The 22,296-nt window shown below is 40.0% G+C and overlaps 1 protein-coding gene across 5 annotated transcripts; it reads right to left on the bottom strand.

Annotated features, from left to right (window-relative positions):
- Positions 1-4,669: 4,669 nt before the first annotated feature.
- On the bottom strand, positions 4,670-21,708 carry traf2b (Tnf receptor-associated factor 2b). Of its 5 annotated transcripts, none has more exons than XM_030436775.1 (11): positions 21,273-21,708; positions 15,928-16,130; positions 13,697-13,775; positions 13,372-13,470; positions 11,002-11,163; positions 10,841-10,915; positions 9,111-9,185; positions 8,046-8,273; positions 7,645-7,948; positions 6,818-6,966; positions 4,670-6,719 (listed from the first exon to the last, which is right to left on the bottom strand). In XM_030436775.1, the coding sequence occupies exons 2-11, from the start codon at positions 16,101-16,103 to the stop codon at positions 6,501-6,503; spliced, it is 1,566 nt and encodes a 521-aa protein (XP_030292635.1). In that variant the 5' UTR covers positions 16,104-16,130; positions 21,273-21,708; the 3' UTR covers positions 4,670-6,500. The 5 variants fall into 5 exon arrangements, with proteins under 5 accessions (XP_030292635.1, XP_030292634.1, XP_030292638.1 ...); XM_030436774.1 differs by having other exon boundaries at positions 21,358-21,706; XM_030436778.1 differs by having other exon boundaries at positions 21,654-21,676.
- Between the last annotated feature and the right edge of the window lie 588 nt (positions 21,709-22,296).

Raw genomic sequence — 22,296 nt, 5'->3', positions numbered from 1 at the left:
AGTCTTATCTGCAGATCTGGTCTTTGTCAGAAAAGATGATGTTTTCAGGGCATGACCAACTGGGAGGAAACTCCCGGGGCAGATCCAGAACTCTGTGGAGGGATCACATATCTCATCTTGTCTGGAAACGCCTCAAGATCCCTCAGGAGCGTTGCTGGGGGACAGGGACAACAAAGAAAATGACTGGATGGATGGATGGATGGATGGATGGATGGATGGACAAGGTGTTGGCACCTCTCTATTAATAATATTATTGGCCAATTTATCTGCCCTTTTAAAAAAAAAAAAAAGGACAATAAATTCAATTTGTGTTAGAATTGATTGATTTTCAGTTATTAAACTACATTTTTATAAAAGCTCAATTTTTTAATCAATCAAAACAATATCCCCTCACTGTTAAACAGTACAATACTGCAAGGTAGACTGATTAAAACCTAAAAAAACTAAAGTGAAAACATGAAATATGACGCATTCAAGTCATCAGGTCTCATGTCAAGTCAGGTTTTGAGTCTTTAAACATACGATATGTAATTTATGATGCAAGGGGGCTTCCTATCAAACAAAAGAACAACGTTTTTTGGGGAGGGCCTGTTGCTCAGGGGCTAAACCAGACCTGAGGAGTAAACACATCAGATTCTGCTCCGATCTGGAGCCATTTCCTGAGAACTTTTGGGGGCGATTTTGGTCGATTTATCTTCGCTCCTGATCTGCGGAGCTGACCTCCATGTCAACTGTGTTGTGGAATTTCGGCTTGCTTGACCATACAGGAGAGATGAAGAAGACTCAGAGACACCGATGACTTACGTCGAGATAGTTTATAGATCATGGCCATGGAGGAGCAACATAACATCGCATCTGTCTTCACAGAGTGTGGCCATGATAATCCTAACAAGTCTCCCCAAGTGTCCAAATGATATCTTACAGCTTCAGGAGGCAGTGCTTCCATACATGGTTATCTGTTTAATGACATAGCAAGGGGGGTGATGCAGAATCTCTCCCCTGTAGCCAGAGGACTAAGAGGTAAAATAGGTCAGAGACACTTTGTCTGTAAACATAGATAGAAGGCCTCCTTACGAGGTTTACCCTAACAGTTAGCTAAGCCTTGGCTTGGTTCGTCAGACATCTGTTCCGTGGACATATCCACAGTAGCTTTGAGTATCTAGGTTGCAGAGACTAAGAGCAGAGTGCTCATAGAGCAATCATCACTATCATTATCCAGACTTTAGTCCTTACAAGACACGACCTCCTATAGATTGGAGACAGAGTGACCTTGGAGAATCATAAAATTCCCCCACAAACTGGAGCTGAATGGAAAATGTACTTTATTTCATAGAGACATGCAGAGAGGAGACATGAGGAGACAGAACCAGAGGCTCTGGTAAGGTTTGACATGAATTTAAACACAAAGATGCACACACTCTCCTTGTATGCCGTTGCTGGCTAATGTAGTGAGGTGATCTGGCCGTTTGCGGTGGATGAACACAGCAGAAGAAATGATCTAGCAGTCAAACTCGCTTTACTGCTGCTGAATACGCCATTGAACAGCCACCACTGCTGATGAAAACCTATCTAGCGTGACTCAGGCACCTCGAGTAAATCTGTGGATTTCTCTGGGTTCGAACATTGTTGGAAAAATTTCAAGTTGCAAATCATCAACACAGTGACTCGAGTCGACTCAAGTCCAAGTCACAGTGACTCCACAGCTCCACGTCATGACTAAAGGACGCCTCATATATACAAGTGATGGATGCGTTGAACCCGGCATGCCTTCACGGCGGTCAGAGGAAGAAAAATGGAGAGGGGCTGGTCATATGTTGTTTAACAGCAGATAAGCAGTCGAAGCATTGAAATCATGGCCTCTCACCCAACATGCTCGCACTGACGATGCTTACATGCTGATGTCGAGCAGGTACGATGTTAATCATATTCATCACGAATACGCCAGCACGAGCTTCTGCGTATTTTGTGACGTGAAATTTGATGTGCAGGAATTACACACGAACCTTCACGAGTACTGAAAATTTCGTCCCAGACTTATATCGATTTTCACCGTAGTTCTCCTGCCTTAATCTAACCCTGTAACTTTCTGTGACAGACGGACAGATCAACACTTTGGCTTATGAACAAGAACCTGCACACCAATTGACAATCCCGTCTACATCAGTTATGTTGCTAGGTAGAATGCGATGAGTCTTGACATGATGTGTTCCAGGAAGTGTGTGTCCATGTTAAATGGCAGCTGAGAGTAAAACTGACTGATAAGTCTCGTTTCAGTCTCACAGTTGTGTAACCTGCTTCTCCCCCAATCTGCATATCTGCCCTCTTAACAAACTTGGTGGTTTTATGGTAGAATATAATGACACTGACAGCAGTAACGCTTTGAATCAGCATGTATAGTTGTGTCTTACTTAAAAAATGTGCACCTGACACTGGTCACAATTGGCACAACAATTGGTGCCTAGTATCAGTACAAATTGTAAAAAAAAAACACAACTGAAAAAAACAAAAAAACAAACCCATAAACACAACATGACTGGGACAGGAAATGACTCCATACAGCTGGCCAGCATAATCCAATTCTCCGAAAGCTCAGAGATCCCAAATTTCCGAAGACGTTTACACCCTCGCCGTTCTGTTGAACCCCCTTTTTTGATGGAGTTTGTGCTAACGCTTTAGCTTCTAGCTTCTACCTTCTACTTCAGATGTTTAGGATAACGTTGCAACACCGTTTTGCTGTGAAGCTCCAGGAATATTTTGTAGACTACGAAACTGCACTCGATTTTCTGTCAACATGAGGGTGAGTAGATAATGACTGTATTTTCATTTTTGGGTGAAATTTTCCTTTAAATTCAATTTTTAAGGTACTTTTTTTTACGTGAGCATTTATTACTTCATAGTTTCACTCCACTATGGTTTGAAGATAATAATAATAATAAATAATATATAGTTTTTAAGTTAGTAGTCACCTAGAAGACTGCATGCTGCATCAGAACCAAAGCGTCCCATTTCAAACTAATTTATCATCAATCAGATGCACGATCATTTACTTTAACGTGTCACTTTGATACATCAGCATCAGTCACTGCCAGAAAGTTACTTTTGATACTTGAGTACATTTAATATCAGATACTTTAAGACCATTATTTTAGTATGATTCATGTTGACTTTGAAGTGAAATTCTGCATTGTATCTTCACCCAAGTCTGATTTTTGGGTACTTTTCTTTTCTTTCAATTTCACTGTTTGTACCATAGACTTCCTGTTGAAATGTGAAGTCTTTCGTAGACTCAAAACCTGAAACAATAACTTGGTTAACAACAAATCCATTTAGTCACACAAGTTGATTTGTCTGTCGTCTGTGAGGTTTGTACCGCAGACTTTCTGTTGAAATGTCTCCAATCGAATTAAACAAGTTTTCTTAGACTTGGTAAAACTCCCCCCGGAACCACCGACACAAAATTCTAAGTAGTTACTCCTCATAACCAGACTAATATTCAAATAAAAAATAAGAGGAGTTCCCCATTTTATACTATGTATATACACTTTATATATATAGTCAGAACGTCCTGTTCAATTCCTTCCTGTTGTTCAAGACTGTGTCCCAAAACATTATATTTAACCTGATGTTTTGGGACACATTCTGAAACAACATGAAGGAAATGAACAGGACGTTCTGAATATATTTGTAGTAGCAGCAAAACAATAACCGGGTTAACAAGCAGCCCGAAAACCGTTTAGTCACACAAGTGGTTACTTGTGGTTGTTGTTTTCTTCACATCTTGCAGATATTGCAACAGCTACTGTTGCAGCAGATGGCTGATAAACAGTCGCTGCAGTCACTTCACATCACTCTGAAGGAGAAAGCACCAAAACAGATCAGAGATCATTAAACCGCAGGTTTAAATTTTTCACATTGATGTTAGTGTTTGAGAACTTCATAAGATAAATATCAGCAGAGTGAACTGTGGTACTGCAGTTCTTGGGATATTTTTGACCTTAGTACACTTGTGACGTTGATCTGTCTTGATAACATGATTAATGTGTGCTGTAGATATGTTATCATATCAAAGCTCGTGTTGATGAAGGTTCTCAGTCATCCAGGTCATGGTAAATCTAGGTGCTGTATCGTAGGCAACTTCAAGAACCTGAAACAAGTCCAGTTGCCTACGATACAGCACCTTGATAGAAAAGCTTGTTTGAACTACAATCTTAAAGCAACATTATGTAGAAATTGGCATTTTTGCAACACCACTGACGTAAATACAAATCCCAGGTCTAACTATTTGTCAGACGTAATGTAGGTGCAAACTACAAACAAAACTAATTACGTCATTACAATGTGTTGAAAACTTGTATCTTGACGTACATTTTTTTTCATCATTGATTAGTCTGTTGATCGTTTTCCTGTTTGATTCCGAGGTGAGTTCTAAAATAACCCCAAAGACTTTAATTTTTCTGTCACATTAGACAAAATGAAGCAGCGAGTCCTTTACAACGGAGAAGACAGAACAAGGAAATGTTAAGGATTGTGCTTGGAAAAAAAGACTGTGTAGTGGTGTATGTATTCTTTCACGATGGACACACTGTATATTCTGACATAGATGTGAACATGGCACCACATGCAGAATTGATCTGCATATAGAAGAAAGCAACAACGAGTGGAAAGTTCAAGGAGTATTCGCAATTTTTTTTTAATTAGAATGTTGAAAATACACAGAAGTTAATGCAGAAGTCCCTGAAAAGTACAGTGTGGTTTGATAAAAAACTAAAACTGATTGTAAAAGCTCAAAATATTTAAGTATGAATGTATTAAAAATGTAATGTTGTAGCTCATAAAAGGTGGAGTAAACCACAATAAATTACTTCATGACCCCAAAAAATTCACATGGTTGAGCACTTAAAATGGCCTTAAGAACTGAAAATACATTCAGCAAATACGAAGTACTATTAGTAAGAATAGTACTCTACTGTAAATAATATATAATGAATATACTGGAGGAAAGTGGATATAATATAGAGTGAATGTTAGTATTTATATTAATCATTCTAAATTACTTACATCACAACAGGAAGCAGAAAATACAATAGTGGTGGTACAATAGTAAATAGCTACTGTTTGCTATAAATTAAACTCCCTGTATTGGCGGTCTATGTAAGGTGTTTTTTTTAAAGCAGTCTCATTCACTAATAATAAAAAAACGTATTCATTTTGCAACAAAACAATGGCTCATGCAGTTTATGCATAAATGTGTCGCGTGTTACACTTTGAGACTCTACATTTTAAAAAGTGGCCTGCTTATAACATGTTTGTACTGTTTGACATCACAATGCAAAGCTGACTCTGGAATATTAGAGATATTATAATATATACTTATAAATGTATGTATAAAATATTTGTTATATGATTTATTTATATGTTATAATGTTTTATGCGAACGCCAGGAGGGTCACATTAGGATGACAGACGATTGAAGACCTCTATTTATCCCAGACTCCTGCTGACTGCTCTATATTTCTGTATGTGATCTTGGTGCCATCACACATCTTAAATATACAAGACATTGAGAAAATAACAGCAATGTCTATACTTTGGAGCCAGACTGATTGATCAGTTGACCGATATCATTGGCCAGACATCACAGATATACCTGTATCGGCATATGTGCTGTCAAATATGTGCTGATATGAATACTGAATGCATGATGCAGTTCGAATTTTACTGTTTCAATTGGATGTTTTCCTTTTTGACAAAAGAGTTTAGCTGTAAAAAGAATGTTGTCTTTATTTTTGTCACTTTATAAGTGTTCTATAACCACATTTGAGGGATCGTCTGTCAAACTGGAATTATTGTCTCCATGCACTAGTCACTGAGCTGTGGCGTTTAATAATGGACAGACCATTTTTTGTGGAACAATATGATGTAACCAAAGTGGACCTTTGACCCTTTGGATATAAAAAAAATACTGATAAATTTTGTTGTCAACAAAAATGTGTTTTGTGAGGTCACAGTGACCTCTAACCACCAAATTCTAATCACTTTATCCTCAAGCAGATGTTTATGCCATGGCCACAGCTATCGCCGGCGCAGAGGCATAAAAATGTGTGTTTATGTATATATTCTTTGTATAGAAGAATATTAGCTGATCAATATCTGAATTGTGTTGCTCGACAATATCAGTATTGACATCAGCCCCAAAACCCAGAATTTTATCTGGCTCTACTAAACTCCGTCTTTGGCTCTTTTAAGTCAGATTAATTTATTCAGTACAGATGGATTATATCCATTATAATTCCACCACCATGAATGTTATTTTACACACCCTTGTATATCAGTCCTAACGTGACCCTCTCAAGAAAAAATCTTGATGACATTCTTGATGTATGATATAATCATACATTTAAAATATATTGTTACTATTATTACTATTGTGATTATTCTTCGTATTATATATTATTATAATGTTTCCATTGTTTGCTTGGTGTAGCTTCCACAGACACACCCTATAAGCCTGTGAGATCTACAATGGCTTTGATGAAAATCGTATCATCTCTCAGATATGGGCTCTTGCCAGCCAGTTTAGCCAGTGGACAGAAGAGCGGGCAGCCGCTGGCAATATTCATCTCACTGATCGGCTGCTGGAAGGAGGTGGAGGTGACATCAGGGCGGAAAGCATCTATAATGTGCTCTCTGTTGTTCTGATCCAAGAGCATCAGAGTCACCTGGAGGAGGAGGCACAGAAGGGGACATCGGTTTGTTTTGTGCTCCTTATTATTATGATTTAACAATGGGTCCGAAGATCACTTAGAGGCCTTCCTACCTTCTGGCTGAATGGCCATTTGAGCAGTGCATCGCACTTTCCTCTCATCACGACGAAGAACAGTGAGAGATGTGTTCCTCGCCCTGTCCCATCGCCGTTCAAATACAACCTCAGACACATTTTGTATCCGTATTTGCTGGAGTAAAATGCTGTGAGGAAGAAAAACAGGAGCAAGGATGTAAATAGAGCCTAAAAGCACCATGTTTCATGTGAGAATGGGCGTGACATGTAAACTCCCTAAAGGACAACATGGGTGTATTGAAGTGGAATTTCCCTTGACCACTCGCCAAGAGCTAAGATCATCCAAACCACATGATCTCAGCTCACTCTAAAAAAATCTCTTCATTACGATGCAGAGGACCTTTGCAATGTATGATTGTTGGCGGACAAATGAACAGTTCAACCAAAAATGGAAATTCAGTAATTATCTAATCATCTATATGCCGATGGACTATTAGGGGAAGTTTCGTAGTCCACAAAACATTTCTGGAGCCTGAGAACAAAACAGCGCTGCAGCATTCTCCTAAACATTTGAAGAAGCTCATCTGACATAATCCAAGTCTCTGCAAACCTCAAGATTCCAAATTGATCTGAAAAGACGTTAGTTGCCAAGCTAAACAATTTCTTTTTAACTCACTTCAGGATTTTAGGGCTTTCAGGGACCAGAGTTGTTGTTTTCTGTTGTTGTCGTTTTTTTCCATTTTAAAGCAATTCCCCATCTACTCCAGTTTTTTAGGAGAGTGCTGCAAAACTGTTTGGCTATGAAGCTCCAGACATGTTTGATGGACTACGAAACTTCACCTTATCCTTGAAGTCCTTTAACTCACCTGGAGAGAACATTGCAGGTGTTCGATTGGCCAAGGCCTCCTGTCTGCGGCGAGAGAAGTCAGAGATTTTCCAGACAAATATCCCATCGTATGTGCAGAACTGGAGCTCTTGCACTAGCTGTTCGGTTTCAGACAGTTGCAAGTCTTTCATCGTGACCGTCCGCTCCAGCTGACGCACTTTATTGGAGAGATTTTCAATTTTTTCCTGGTCTAAACGATGTTGATGTGAGAAAGCCTCCAGCGTAACCGAACTGCGCTCCACCTCTCGGTTCAGGACACAGACGATGTTTTCTAACGCACTGACCTGTCCAAAAACAACAGCAAATACATTTAAATTGCCATTTTAAAACTGATAAAACATTAGTGGTTATTAAAGAGCATTCAATCAATCTGAGACTCACCTTTTTTTCCAAGTCCACAGGCTGTGCAGAGGCTGCAGCTCCAGCAGCGGCCATATTGACTCCCTCCTCAGGAGCCCTGTACAGTCCCAGACCAGAATCCTCCTGCCACTCCCCGGGACCAGGAGCGTCAGCACGCACCCGAGCCATGGACAGCACCATGGGCAACAGCAGACGCAAGTGCTCCATGGTGCTGCTGTGCTCATGGTCGCTGAGCTTCCCGTTTTCTATCTGAGAAACACAACAGAGCTCATTTTGCCACTGCTGTATTCAGGACCAAACAGAAAAACTTTCAAACTGCAGTGCATAAATGGTCAGTGAGATTTTATCAGGGGTGTAACTAATGCTTCATAAAGTTGTTTCCATCTGTTCATTCAGGTTGCAAAACACTTTTAAAATGTACTTTCTGTAACAGACTCAGAACAATAGAACAATTATACATACAACATCAAAATATATTTCTGATAAGGATCCCCTAAAATCTGGTTGTGAAGAAACCTTCACAATTATAGTAATTTCTAACATTAAAAGGTTCAACAGCAACAACAGACTTGTTATGATATTTATGAGTCAGAAAACAGTCTAATCTGCTGCATCAGGACTGTGTGGTTGGACTGCGTTAAACAACGCCTCAACTGTCATCAGATTTCAAATATTCAAATGATGCTAAATCCTGATTGGTGCACAGGAGCATGTGACATTAACTTCTTTTTCCCGACTGAGCCCCACCTTTTTACACCAATGACAAGAGCTGAGGCAAAAACAGCAGTCTGAGAAATCTCTCATATCCAGAAAAACATATCAGTTAAATAAAGCTCTGGTTTTACAGAACCGGATGCTTATGCTATGCTAAGCTAACTTAGCTGCAGCTGCATATTTTCTGTATAGATGAGTGTGGTATCAATCTACTCGTCTAACTCTCAGCAAGACATCAAATATGTGTATTTTACGAACTGCCAAACTTCCTTTGCGGTACCTTGAGAACAAGCAGGGTAAGGTTTTTCGACCAATTTCAACACAAAATAACACAATGACAGTGTTAAGTTCTGAATAGGTTACCGTACGTACCACTGATTTACAGCCCACTTCACTGAATGGACAGGCACTCTTGGACTTGGCGCAGGACCTGCTGTGGTCATTGAACTGATGTAAAAAGAGTTAAAAGTTAGGAACCAATCTCTTAAACATTAGACAAACTCAAACAGAAGTGAAAGTTAAGTACATGATGTTCAGTTAAACAGAAACTGTGGTCGCAGAGGGAACTCTCAGGCACCATTTCCTAAAAACCTTTTACTTTCAGATGATCAATTTCTGGAACTGACAACCTTCTGGTTTAATGGTACATTTATTTATATTCATTATTCATCCAACTTGTATTTCTTTGCAAAATAGTACACATTTTATACATTTGCATGTATTTCGTACCATTCTGGAACAGGTGTTGCTATATGTAGCATTAGCCTATTCCATGAATTCTCTATGCCAGGGGTACTCAAATACAAATCTTAAAGGGCCACAAAGATTTTTTTCAATGACTCAAAGGTCCATGTATTGAGGTCGGTCAGGCCACATGCAATAATACTGTAATATTCAAAACAAAATGTCCTTTTCATTCTAAACAAAATACGAACTAAAATAAAATGTAATTTCCATTTTAACATAAATTAAAATACATAGTTGAATATTTCCTCTTTTTGTTTGCCTTCAAACATTGTGTCCATCACTTCAGTCATGCATTATTTTATTTCATTGTGCCATAGATGTGACAAGCAGCCTGCTTGCAGCTTGATATGACGATTTCAGTGCATTTATTTGTGTTGTGCTTATCTCTGAATTTTGAGGAAATGTCTCTTCAAAATTCCTATGCTTCATCTCATAATGCCGTTTCAAATTGGAAATCTTCATCACAGCTTCTCTTGGCATATTGTAACGCCCCTTGTGGACTGTGGCACAATGACTCTTGGGTATTCTGTTGGTGTTGGTGTAATTATGGTTCGTGAATGTGTTTGTGAATAAGATGATATGTAAGATGGTTGTGGGTTAATTCACGTCATTTGTTCTTTGATTAATTGGAGTTGAGTTTTAACAAGGATGATAAACATTTTGGCACCGTGAGTGAAAGGGTGTTTGCCGGGAGAAACTCCCCGTCTGTTACAACGTTTGCGTGAATGATATTACATGACGAAATGGGGTAGAATTACTTAAACTATGTCTGGCCTTTGTTACTGCTGCACTGTAAAATATGTGGGGCTTGTCCTGGTCAGAGTGAGAATGAATGCAAATTTTAAATCCCAACTTCTCTGAGTCGCGGATTTTCACTGTCCATTTTGTAATAGCAGTTTACTTGGAAACACACCATTTTCAATCTTTTACCACCGGCAAATTGTGAATACGCGAACTGCTCCGAAAACGAAAGTGAAAGTTAAAAGTTGCGCTTGCAGCGGTGAGTGACCCAGCTGTCTCTGTATCGTTGGCATGGAGACAAGTCCCGGTGCACACGTGCTGACCCAACCAAAACCCATGGTGAAGGAATAAAAGTTCAGGGGCCACAAACAGGAGGCCGGCGGGCCGGATGCGGCCCGGGGGCCGCCTATTGAGGATCGCTGCTCTATGCTTTGGCACAGTATAAAGATAGTCCCTTTATAGACAGGGGTAAAACATGTAAGAGCCTTTGTTCAGAGAGGATACTGTTAAGCACTACAATACCAAGAAATTTAAAACCACTTTTAATACCATTTAAAACTCCACATGGATATGAATATGGAAAATTAAAGGGTAAATTGAGGCACAGCTCGAACCTTTTCTCTTGGGATCTTCTTCTTTCCACAGTCCTTGCATTGTAAAGGAAACTTCAGACAGATCTCATCATGGGCCTAAATCACATCATGAGAGTGTTATTTTTGGGTCAATTTATGCAGACACAACCAACAAATGTCTTGCACTAGATAATCTCCCTCACCTTGATGTCCTTAAAGTTGAAGGTCATTTTGCAGTATTTACAGTTGAGCGTTCTTGCTTCACATTCTCTCTCGAGATGTCTTTCCTTCTCCGTCAGGAGAATCATGACTTGGCAGGCGTCGCACTGTATCCGCTCAAATTCACAGCGACCTTCATGTTGAGCCTAAGAATGGAGGACAGATTTATTATTATTACGACCTTTACACATTCACAGCAGGTGTGTCCTGTGTTTATTGTCTTATTAAGGACAATAAGAACGACGGTTGTGTTTTATGGTTTTACAGCACATGTGCGTGAACGGTCTGGTTTATATGGTAGATTATTCAAAATTAGTCACATTAAACGTTCTGACCTTTTGGTGTTATATATTATATATATATATATATATATATATATAGAGATATATAGATATATATATATATATATATATATATATATATATATATATATATATATATATATATATATATATATATATATATATATATATATATATATATATATATATATATATATACACACACACATACACATACACATATATATATATATATAAAAATGATACACCCTTGTTTATCTCAGTCAAATCAAATGTTTTGTTCAGATGTTGTAACTGCCAGACACACCCTCACATGTGGGAAAGGATGTACTGACAGTTGAAATGTGGAAAAACAAGCTGTTCTTTCTTACACAACCATTTACCTGATTTAACCCCCTGGGCATTAAAAGTAGACTTATTTTATGAAGAAGGTGATCATATATCATATAATTCTCTGATTATTTAATCAAAAATCTTTATTAATGGGACTTGCAATTTTATTATTTGTACTATACTAAATAATATACCAAAGAAGGGAAACAAGAAGAGAGCTCTGAGAGGGAACAAAAATAAATCAGAACAAAAAAAGATGTGATAGGTAGATAAGGAAATAAAAGCACAACAACGGGAAAAAAAAGTGGAAGTAACTTCTTCTCCAACAATACAATACTGGGAAATAAGTTGTTTTTAATATATGCTATAATATTAAGCTTTAAAGAAAAAAGCATTACATATCATTTTGGAAAAATACCGGGAAGCGGAAAGGGTGGAGCTCAAGGCGGCAGGCGGAGCCGATTGACCGGGAAGTAAATCTCACCACTATGACCACCGGCAGACAGCATGGATCCACAGAGCAGAACCACGAGGTAGGCTAGCCTGTTTTTCGCTTTGACTGCTCACTTTCTAGACATGCTTCACCAGCAAAACTCAAAGCGCATAGAAAATTAAATATGAATCATGTCATAACAGCCAAAACCCTGCCCTCATCATGCCACAGACGCCACACAGACGTCGCATTTGGTCGGTTTTTCCAGCCTAGCAAGAACTAGCGTTGGGCTAGGTGTGTGGCTAGCGAATGCTCTATTCACACAACAGCCCACAACCTTTCACACAAACATGCCGTGGGTGCATCACACAGCATAGTAATCATTACTTGAGCACCGCAACAAAACTGAAGCATACTTTGATCCCACGATTATGGAAAGCCGGCACAGTTTCCAACAAAAGAGGAAGTTTTAGCAGTCAGCTAACGAGTCACACGAGACACATTTACAAGAAATGTAAACTCATCTCCGTCATCAGCCTTTTTAAATATTTCGTGCCATCCCATCATCTTAGCATTTCCTGTCTAGCTGTCTCAAGAGAGACAGCACAACAAACATCCTTTGCAGAGAAGTTGCGTCAGGAATTCTGTTTAATTCACAAACAGACTCGCCCCTCTATTTACAGTAGAAACAAAACTTGTCGACGGATGACGCTCATTCAAACACCAGAACGCAAACAGCTATTATGATTCAGACGGTGCTTGATGCATGATTATACAACCAGTCTTTCTGAAGAAAATGGGTCACTGTATAAACCTGCTTCTCCTTCATGTCTGCCAGTTAGTCTTAACTCAGCAGTTTCCTGGTGAACTGGTGCAATCTGATCAAAAAAAAAAAAGCGGTTTCATTATCATGTAAGGGTCAGCATCTCCCTCACTAGCAGAGAAGCCAATCTTTCACTGGCCTTTTATATCCTGGTACTTCCCCCACTGAGTTGTTGTTCTTATCTGGGCGGGTAAGACAGGGACTTTCCAGGCCACATAAGTTTCACTTCCTGTTCTCTCCACTCTGCTGCATGCTGTGCAATATGAGCACACTGCAATAATGCAGGCTAAATGCTTGAGGGAAGGAAAACATGACCTGGGAATGGAGGATATGTGACGGGATACTCTGTGTGGGTACTGAGGGCTTGGGGAGATTTCAAAAGATACTGACTGGATTGGTTTGGGTGCAGTTATTATACAAAAAGCAGCTAGCAGACCCATAGAAGCTGAACTTTATACCTCACCTCATATTCTTTTATCGAGCCAGTCCAGCTGCAGCCCTGGTTCAAACACCTGGCAGGCAGACTGGCTATTTCTCTACCTGCAGCATTGTCTGGAAAAACCTGGCAGGGGAGCAAAGAACACAGTTCAGTGAGCTCAAAAAAACAATGAATATAAAAGCAATGAGACATACAGGTTGCATTGTGGGAGTTTGTGGTTGAGGAAACCCCCGTCTGACTGTTGTCATTATTTTTCTTTGAAGCAATGTGTGGGCGAGGAATAGTTTACAGATTACAAGGAAAATGTCTCACGCACTAACAATGTTGTCTAAAATACTTCATAACATACCTCATTGCTATTTAGAATGGAAATGGGTTCCTCATATATCTCCTCTTGGCGACAGGCTTCACATGGCTTTGGTCCAGAACTGACAAACAAAACAGGTTTTTACTTTGTAGTAAAAAAAAAAAAAAAAAAAAAGCTGATTGATGCTTATAGTCAGCAACAATTTCCTGCTGAGCAGTATGGATCACAGTTCAAGTAGATGAATCATTAATCAATACAACAGCAGTGAAAGAAGCTTGAAAGCGCTGCACAACCACTGCAATATGGAACCTTGTTAAGGCGTCACGAGAAACATTTTTTAGCTTTTGCCAGTGAACGCACACACAAGCAGAAAGTAGATGTGACATTTCAGCACAGTTGTTTTCAAACAGGTCAGAGGATGTGACCTTTAAAAACACCTACTTCATACGTGGTTTTGTAAAGAGGTTAAACTTAACTACATGTGAATCTGCATTTCACGTGTCACAAGCACATGTGGTTTGCGACCATGTACGTGTGACATGCAAACACAAATTCACGAGTCCTTTTTTGTTGTGGTTGTGTGGAGTATGGCAGGGAAGCAAAATGAGACTCCAGCACATTCAGTGTGTCAGATAGGTTTTAATTCCCTGTATTGCCACCTTATGTTTAAAGAACCAGTGTGTAGGATTGTGAGGCACCCGGTGGTGAGGTTGCAGATTACAACAACGGAAATCCCCCTTGCTGCACCCTCACCCTGGCTGCTAAAAAACATGAAAGGAGCTCTCCATCGCCAGCATTTGGTTTGTCCATTCTGGGATCCTGTAGCATCACGGCAGAGCTTCTGTCGATAAAAGGCTCACTCTAACATGACGAGAACACAACTGTCCTTAGTTTCAGTTGATTTTACATGAAGGACATAATTAGGAATGTTATATTCCATTTCTGCCAGCAGATACGCCTAAATTCTACACACTGGACATTTAAAACAACACTATGTATCTTTAAAAGTGATCCTGAAAAAAGATAGTTGACTGCCGAATCTTATTCTCAGGTTGTTAGATACTGACGCTTTCGCTTGGCGTCTGACACAAGCCATTAAAGGGATATTCTGTGTTAGACTCCCTCTCGAGAGATAAAGTTTGCAGACCGCTAGCTAAAGTAGTTTTAGCATCCTCAGAAACGACCGCACGACAACAATACATTGCAGTAAATGGGTTCAAATATAAAACCGCCATCAAAAAGCCACAAATAATGCTCAGAACAACACCAAACTTCAGCAACATTAGAAACAGGGTCCCAGCACATATTTCGAGGCATCAAACATTTGATATAGTTGCCGTATTTGTCGGAAAATATAAACGAAACTCACCACCCGAGAAGCCTTCCTTGTTTTGGGGAAGCCCTGTGAGTCGATTACCGAGTGCAGTAGAGTCCCGCAGTAATGATCATCATTGAGCTGCGGCACTCTACTGCACTCGGTAATGGACTCAGAGGGCTTCCCCACAACAAGGAAGGCTTCTCAGGTGGTGAGATTTGTTTATCTATTCCGACAAATCCGGCAATGATATCAAATGTTTGATGCCTCGAAATATGTGCTGGGACCCTATTTCTAATGTTGCTGAAGTTTGGTGCTGTTCTGATTATTATTTGTGGCTTTTTGATAGCGGTTTTATATTTGGACCCATTTACTGCAATGTAATGTTGTCGTGCGGTCGTTTCTGAGGATGCTAAAACTACTTTAGCTAGCGGTCTGCAAACTTTATCCCTCGAGAGGGGATCTAACACAGTTTCACGGTGTGTTAGCGTCGGTGCCTGACAGTCTTGGATGACACTCACGCCTATGATGAACTGGCCTAACCCAGATGGATGGAATGAAAGAGACTCAACAATCATGTATCTTTCTCCAGGAACATACAGTGTTGCTTTAATGATACTGTTAAAGTATCATTAGACATACAGTGATACATCCATGTATGTGTAATGCATTCACAATGCATTTAAGAATTTAAAAAAAAAGAAAAAACAGTGAGTCATTGACAGGGCAAAGAAGACAATGGACACCTTTAAAGTGAGTCAGCATGGGTCAGATCCTTGTGATTCACTGACTTCAGTCATGTGAGGGATGAGTCTGAATAAAGTAATTGATCTTGGGTGCAAAACATCCCCAGAGGCGAGCAGAGGCAAGAAGCATGTCCAGTAAGAGGCAAAGCATTGGGATAAGGGTAGGGTTGCATTTCACACGGTTGTGGGCGGTCTGAGGACCTCCAGTCTACCTGGTGAGCTGCTTGAAACAGTGTACACAGAACCGGTGGCCGCACTGAGCCTGGACAGGCTTCCTCAGGACCTGGAGACACTGCTGACATTTGTATTTATTCTCCATGGGCACTGAGAGCACACTGAGGGGGATCCCTGGTAAAGAGTTGACGCACTCCAACGAAATTCGGGCCATTCTTCTCCATCAATCTGGTGCTATATCCTGGAAACGAATACCAAGCATAACAGCTGTTAACAAACATGACCAGCTAAATGGACAATAAAATGAGACAGCACATCAATCACCATGTTCTGTGTTTCCCATCACATACTTGTAATTACTAGATGAACTCTGGCAAACCGAGAAGTAATAACCAGTGTGTCAGGATTATACCTTTTAAAAGGGCGTCAGCATGTGTGAAATCAAGTGGTTATAATGAAGGTGCATGTGAGCAGCAGCCAAGCCCTTAAGCAAATAACTGACTGGGCGTTCATAGGGTTGATTCATCATTGTGAAACTGCCTACAGCCTGAGACATGTTGAAATCATTGGCAATGGTTGAACCACAACTTGCAGATAAAACAAAATTTTGCATGGAATTCAAAAAGATGCAAAACCGTCGAGCCTACACTGGAACCTGTTTGCAACTGAAAAACACATGGGCAAATGCTGCTTTATCTGTGAATACCGGAGAAGATGTGGGAGAATTCTTAATCAGCAATGTTATGAAAGATAAGATAAATATTGATGTCGTGACAGAGTTGCCTGATAAGATGCTCTAGAATGTAAAGACTGATTCTTATCGAGAACTTCAAGTTCCCGGAGAAAGGGAAAAGATGTGACCAGTCTGGTTTAGTATTTTTTTTTTTCCTGTCAACTGTTGAACACTTCAACTCTCAAATTTAAAATGCAATAACTTAAAGCTGCTCCGTTAATAATTTTGAAATCACTTCTTTGGCAACATCTAGTGGAAGAATTAAGAATGACAATTTGTCAAAATAATGGGGAGCAGTCGCTGATAATTTTTTCTCTCCATGTGTCAGTGCAAGTAACTGAAATCGGTGCACAGATTAAATGAGATTCCAGGCGTCCCAAATGCAAGGTGGATCTCTTGCATCACATCTTTCGTGGTAAAAAAAAGTTGAGGTGCTGAGTTTTTGAGATATCAGCTGAAGGGATATCTGCCTTCTCTCTTCCATCATGGGCTTGTGCTCATGACAGTGCAGGATGTAAACATTAAAGGATAAGTTGACCCAGAAAGTGAAATTCAGTCATCATCTAATCACCCCACATGCAGACCGCCTTCAAGAAACTTCTGTCACGCTGGACAAGCTGTATGGAGCCATTTTTTTGTTTTTGTTTCGGTTGGTTTAACATTTTAAAACAAGTCCCCATCTACTTCAGTTGTTTAGGAGAATGCTGCAACAACATTTTGCTGCAAAGCTCAAGACATTTTTTGTGGACTATGAAACTGACTTTCAAGCCATGAGGGGGTGAGTAGATCATGTCTGAATTTTCATTTTTGGGGGAAATTATCCCTTGAGGGCGCCCTCCTCAGCTTAGTTAGCTAGTTATGAGTAGAAGCATGCTTCCTTAGCCCTTTTCACACAGAGAAGCCGCATGATTGTGCAGCGGTAGTTCGCCAATTCTCCGCCGTTGGTCGTTCACACGGAGCGAAGCATTTCCGCCTTAAAGACGAACCGCGGTGTAATTTACACAGAACGCTGGCGCTGCAACTCCTGAAGAGTCGTGGTGGTACACGTCATGATGATGACGTCTGTTTTTTCAAGGTGTCTCCCCGGTGTCCCTCTGTTAAACAGTCTAACTGTCGCGGTGATTTTTTTTCAACACAAACACTTGGTGAGTTAAAGTTTTTTGCCGGTGACAGACACCATTTTTCGGGCCGAAATGTGACGAAGAGTCGCTAGGACGGAGGACAGACAGGAGGACAGACGCTATTCCGCGGACAGCTGCGGTATTTTTTTTCTCATATACGTTGCCAAACACAGTTACAGTTATAATGTTACTGCTGTTTGGTTCTGTAACGTTGGTTTGTGAGACATTTATCTTTATTTACTTGGGTGAAGGACCTGTGTAGTTATCAGACTGACAAGCCCTTGATACGCGACACTGGCTTATCTGTTCACACTGGTTTGGTTCGCCAATACTGCACCTCTGGTACTGGTACTACCGCCAGAGGCAGGTCAGTGCCGGAGTGAAATTTCACCCCTCGCCACCTCCGAGACATTCACATATAGGCCGAGATGGAGAACTGGCGCAGGATCCCCGCATCCAAACTGCAGTGTGAATGGGGCTCTTATGCACGGTGATATGGTTGGCGGATGTAGTTCAGTAGAAATAAAATAGTTCCTACATGAAACTGCTCACAACAAGGTCTGTGGATTATTTTGAGTAAATAAATGTATTTTTTTTGGCACACTGAGCACCACAAGCAGAGCGTCATCTAGTTATATTTGAGAGAGGGCAGACATCTCTACAGCTGATAATTCCAAAACTCAGCTACTCACGCCAAGAAAATCTAGACTGATAAATAGTATCTGTATCAGTATTAAAAAATGTTTTACTTAGGACTTTAAGGGGACTGTGCCTTTAAGGCATGCTTGGCTGGTGGTGCATGTTTACTCCTTTTCAACAACGAGAAATACAACTTTGGTAACAGGATATGTCTCATCTGCTTCCTACTCACAAACAATGCCAGTAAGTGTTCATCAGATTATGTTGATCAAATTTCCCAGACTGGACTTAATGCCTGTTTTTGTGAACTACAGTACTTCCTTTCATGCCTTTACCAAAAAAAAAAAAAAAAAACTTCCTTCAGAAACATCTACTCTATAAATATTTAACCTGTTGAATGATTTAGTATTGAAAAATCCCTGATGGGAAAATGAGTGGGGAGTGTTTTTCCCCATATGATATGTCATCATATATACTGACATATTCCAGCACACCCACAGCAAATGTTCCATCAGTAAAACACTCAGGCAGCTGTTGTGGTCTGTCACAGTGCATGACAGAGTCTACTTGTCGCACAGCTGCAAAACTTAGTAAACTACAGTATGTGTGTGCATGCAAGTACTGTATCAGCATATAGTTAATGCAAATGTCTCTGGGAGCTCTGCAAAGAATATGAGCCTGATTGTAGATTAGCATGTCAAAACAAGACTGTACTAACAGGCATGTAGTTCATCTAGTTTGCACAAAAGCCAAGGAGCTTTATGCAATGCTGTCCCCAACTGTCATTCGAAATGCCACGCATAGCAAACAACAAAAGGTAAAAGCTCAGTCTCTTCAGATTATGAGATATGGGTGGCATAACTACCTATTTACACTAGGTGGAGTTAAATACCATTTCCAACCCACATTGTTTGGTTATAAAACACACTCTTTATAGACTGTCATGCAACAGTTTGGAAAAGGGCTGAGAAACAAATTCCCACTGTGCCTATGCTGATCCTGAGATTTAAGTGGACTTTGATGACGTGGCTTAAAGGCAGGAAATGTCTGCATCCTCTTACCCCCATTCAAGCCACATTTCCCACAAAGGAAATCTGTTCAAACTTCCCCACTGGAAGTGAGAATTAAAGTGGCTGGGTCAAAACTTAACTAGCACTGAAAGGTTACTGTGCCCCCTCAAAACTCATTTCAAAAATGAAACCCACATGAACGCAAGTACCTTGACATCTCATGACCGTCACAGGATGAGTTACGATGACATTTTTTAGATCAGTGTACCAAATAAACTCAGAATATCGCATAATGATCAGAAGACCAACAGCTCCAGCACATGAGGAAAGTTACCATGCTCATCATGAGACCCAAGTTATCACAAGTGAGCATATGACCAGTAATGTGTTAGCATCCAGTAGGAATAATAGTAGCCATTCAAACTATGAGCTCTATATTTCCAGTGCCAGTCATACTCAGTGTTTCATTAAATAAACATTTGTGCTAAGATATAGTTTTCAGCTAAACCACAACTTTTAAGAGGACAATACAAAGCATTTTAACTGTGTTTAAAACATAATTTGACAAACTTTTAACTATTACTGAATAAATAATATCTATGCATCATTTTTGTATGAGTTTATTTGACAATCTTAAAATTCTTCAGTTCCATCATTTGAGGAGTGAAACAGCAATATTGGTTATTTAATAGTACATTTTCTAGAATAAAGACTAGTAATCATTTAGTTGTCTTGTTCAACCCCAGATAACACATCAACCACAAGGAGAACCCCAAGCTGAAGGCGGGAAATGTCATATTTAATTTCTGAGAAAAACCATGTGCCACTTATCACTCTGAAGCCACACTGTCTTATTCTGAAAATTCAAATTCTCAGAACGCTATCTGACAGGAGATCATATAAATGGATGACTCATATTTCTTGAAGTGCATGTAGTAAACTTGTGTCAATATTACACAATCATTCCAAAGAAGCAGCCCTCCTTTATGATTCAGTGTGTCATTTAACACGTAAAACAAACTGTGAACTACAGTGAACTATTAACCATCCCCTGATAAGTACAATAGTGCACCCCAGCTGGTGTTTGGATTGTGTGTTCATGGAAACCTTGACTGAAAGGGGCACTTACAAATCCAGTGCAAACACTCATTAGGCCAGGCAACCATATGCTGGTTTTCTAAGTCAGTCACCAAACAGACAGACCTGGTATATAACAAGCAGAAGTAGCATGAGAGCAGCCACGCACTCAGCACAAACATGATTCAACTCCGCAGAGTGAGCTGTCGCAAAGGACCAAGGTTACTGAACTGTATCCAAGTAGTGGAAAGTGTACAGTCATGCCTGCGAAATAAATAACACCAAGTACAACCAAACTATCTCCTCAGTCTCCACGTTAAAATTACTTTAGGGTCTCAAACAAATGCCAACTGGCTGCTTGTGAAAGCTAGTAGTAGTCAGAGAAACACGCTCCCCTTCTCCCTTCGCCATGTTTTGGTCACCATTTCAGGTATTACCCAATATGCTACAAACTAGGAGTTCCTGGGCGTTGAACCACCCTGTTACAAAGTACTGTAGCAAACCCAAAATCCGCACTTACCTAGTTTCCAAAGCGCCTTTCAAAATTATAGTCGCGGACAACATCTACCCCGGTATATCTATGGTGCACGCCCCAAACACGTCGACACTGAGACTATAAAAGCTCTAGGCAAATGACTAAGAGGCGTAATGGGTAGTGTACACTAGAATAACTTCTGCAGTTGCCTATTTTCGCATTTGCGTTATCGACTAAAAAGGACAAGTTAATTACACTTAGACGTTACTTTTTGATAGCTACGCAACTTTAGGCAGCTAGTTGGACAGTGTTTGACGGACGTATTTACCAGGAGTTTAGCGATTTAACATCTCGGTTAGCTAACTGCTAAGGTTGTCGTCTGGTAAACAGCAACACCAGCGCAGCCAACTGACCTTGTCGTCTTTATCGTGCAACTGACGACGGACAGAAACCGATTCTGTTTGTCCGCTGTCGCATGAGAAGGGCAGTTCAACCTTTAACGTTAGCTGTGTTTACAATCTTGTTGCCATGACCCTTTCATGTTTTTAAGGCATCTGGGGCGAGCGGAGTCACTTTTTCTCTGCAGAACATTCTGTGATCCATAAACCCCGCTCCTGTACCCGGGCGACGCCGGAGAGAGAAGCTATGCTGCATCCAAATGTCCGGACTTTGGACGCTGGAAGTCTGCGAGTCCAAACTCACATCTCACCCAGTCCACAATCTAACGCCCTTGGTCCTGAAGGCTCTCAAGCGGACTCTCTGCAGACTTCTGGGATGTCCGCTTAGGCTGCAGACTTCATCGGACTTCACTGATTAAATTACCCACAATTCATTGCCATACCTACGCAACATTATTATTAATGTGTAGCGCAATTACTTTGTTATAACGTTACCTGAACACATCATTATACAGCAATATTAAGATGTATAGACTTTTGCATTTTATTATTGTAGTCTTTTGGGTTGTCTGCCAGATGCAAAGCAGCAATATCCAAATTGAGAAATAAGTTCTTCAAATGCCCAGTTCCAACTAAAACAAAATAAATTCACTACAAAGTAATTAATGAAATATCCTTTCAGTGATTTTTGGAAGTATCTGTAAAAGTGATTTTAAAACAAATGGAAATCTATTTTTGATGCTGGAAACAATCCATGGAGTGGTTAAGTAAGACCTACTGCTCAATGTTTAGATCAGATACATTTTTCATTCATTAGGATAAATGTTTAAAGACCCACTCATCTTCACATGTTATTATAATGAAATCCAATGATATATTAAGTGCCTAAAATAAATAAAGTCCCAGTGTGCCATCGATCTCTATGTATCATTAGAAAATAATATCAACAATGTA

Source organism: Sparus aurata, chromosome 12 (assembly GCF_900880675.1).
Source record: "Sparus aurata chromosome 12, fSpaAur1.1, whole genome shotgun sequence".
Classification (NCBI taxonomy): domain Eukaryota; kingdom Metazoa; phylum Chordata; class Actinopteri; order Spariformes; family Sparidae; genus Sparus; species Sparus aurata.
The sequence above is the reverse complement of the archived record's forward strand: the minus strand, read 5'-3'. Positions and strand labels throughout refer to the sequence as shown.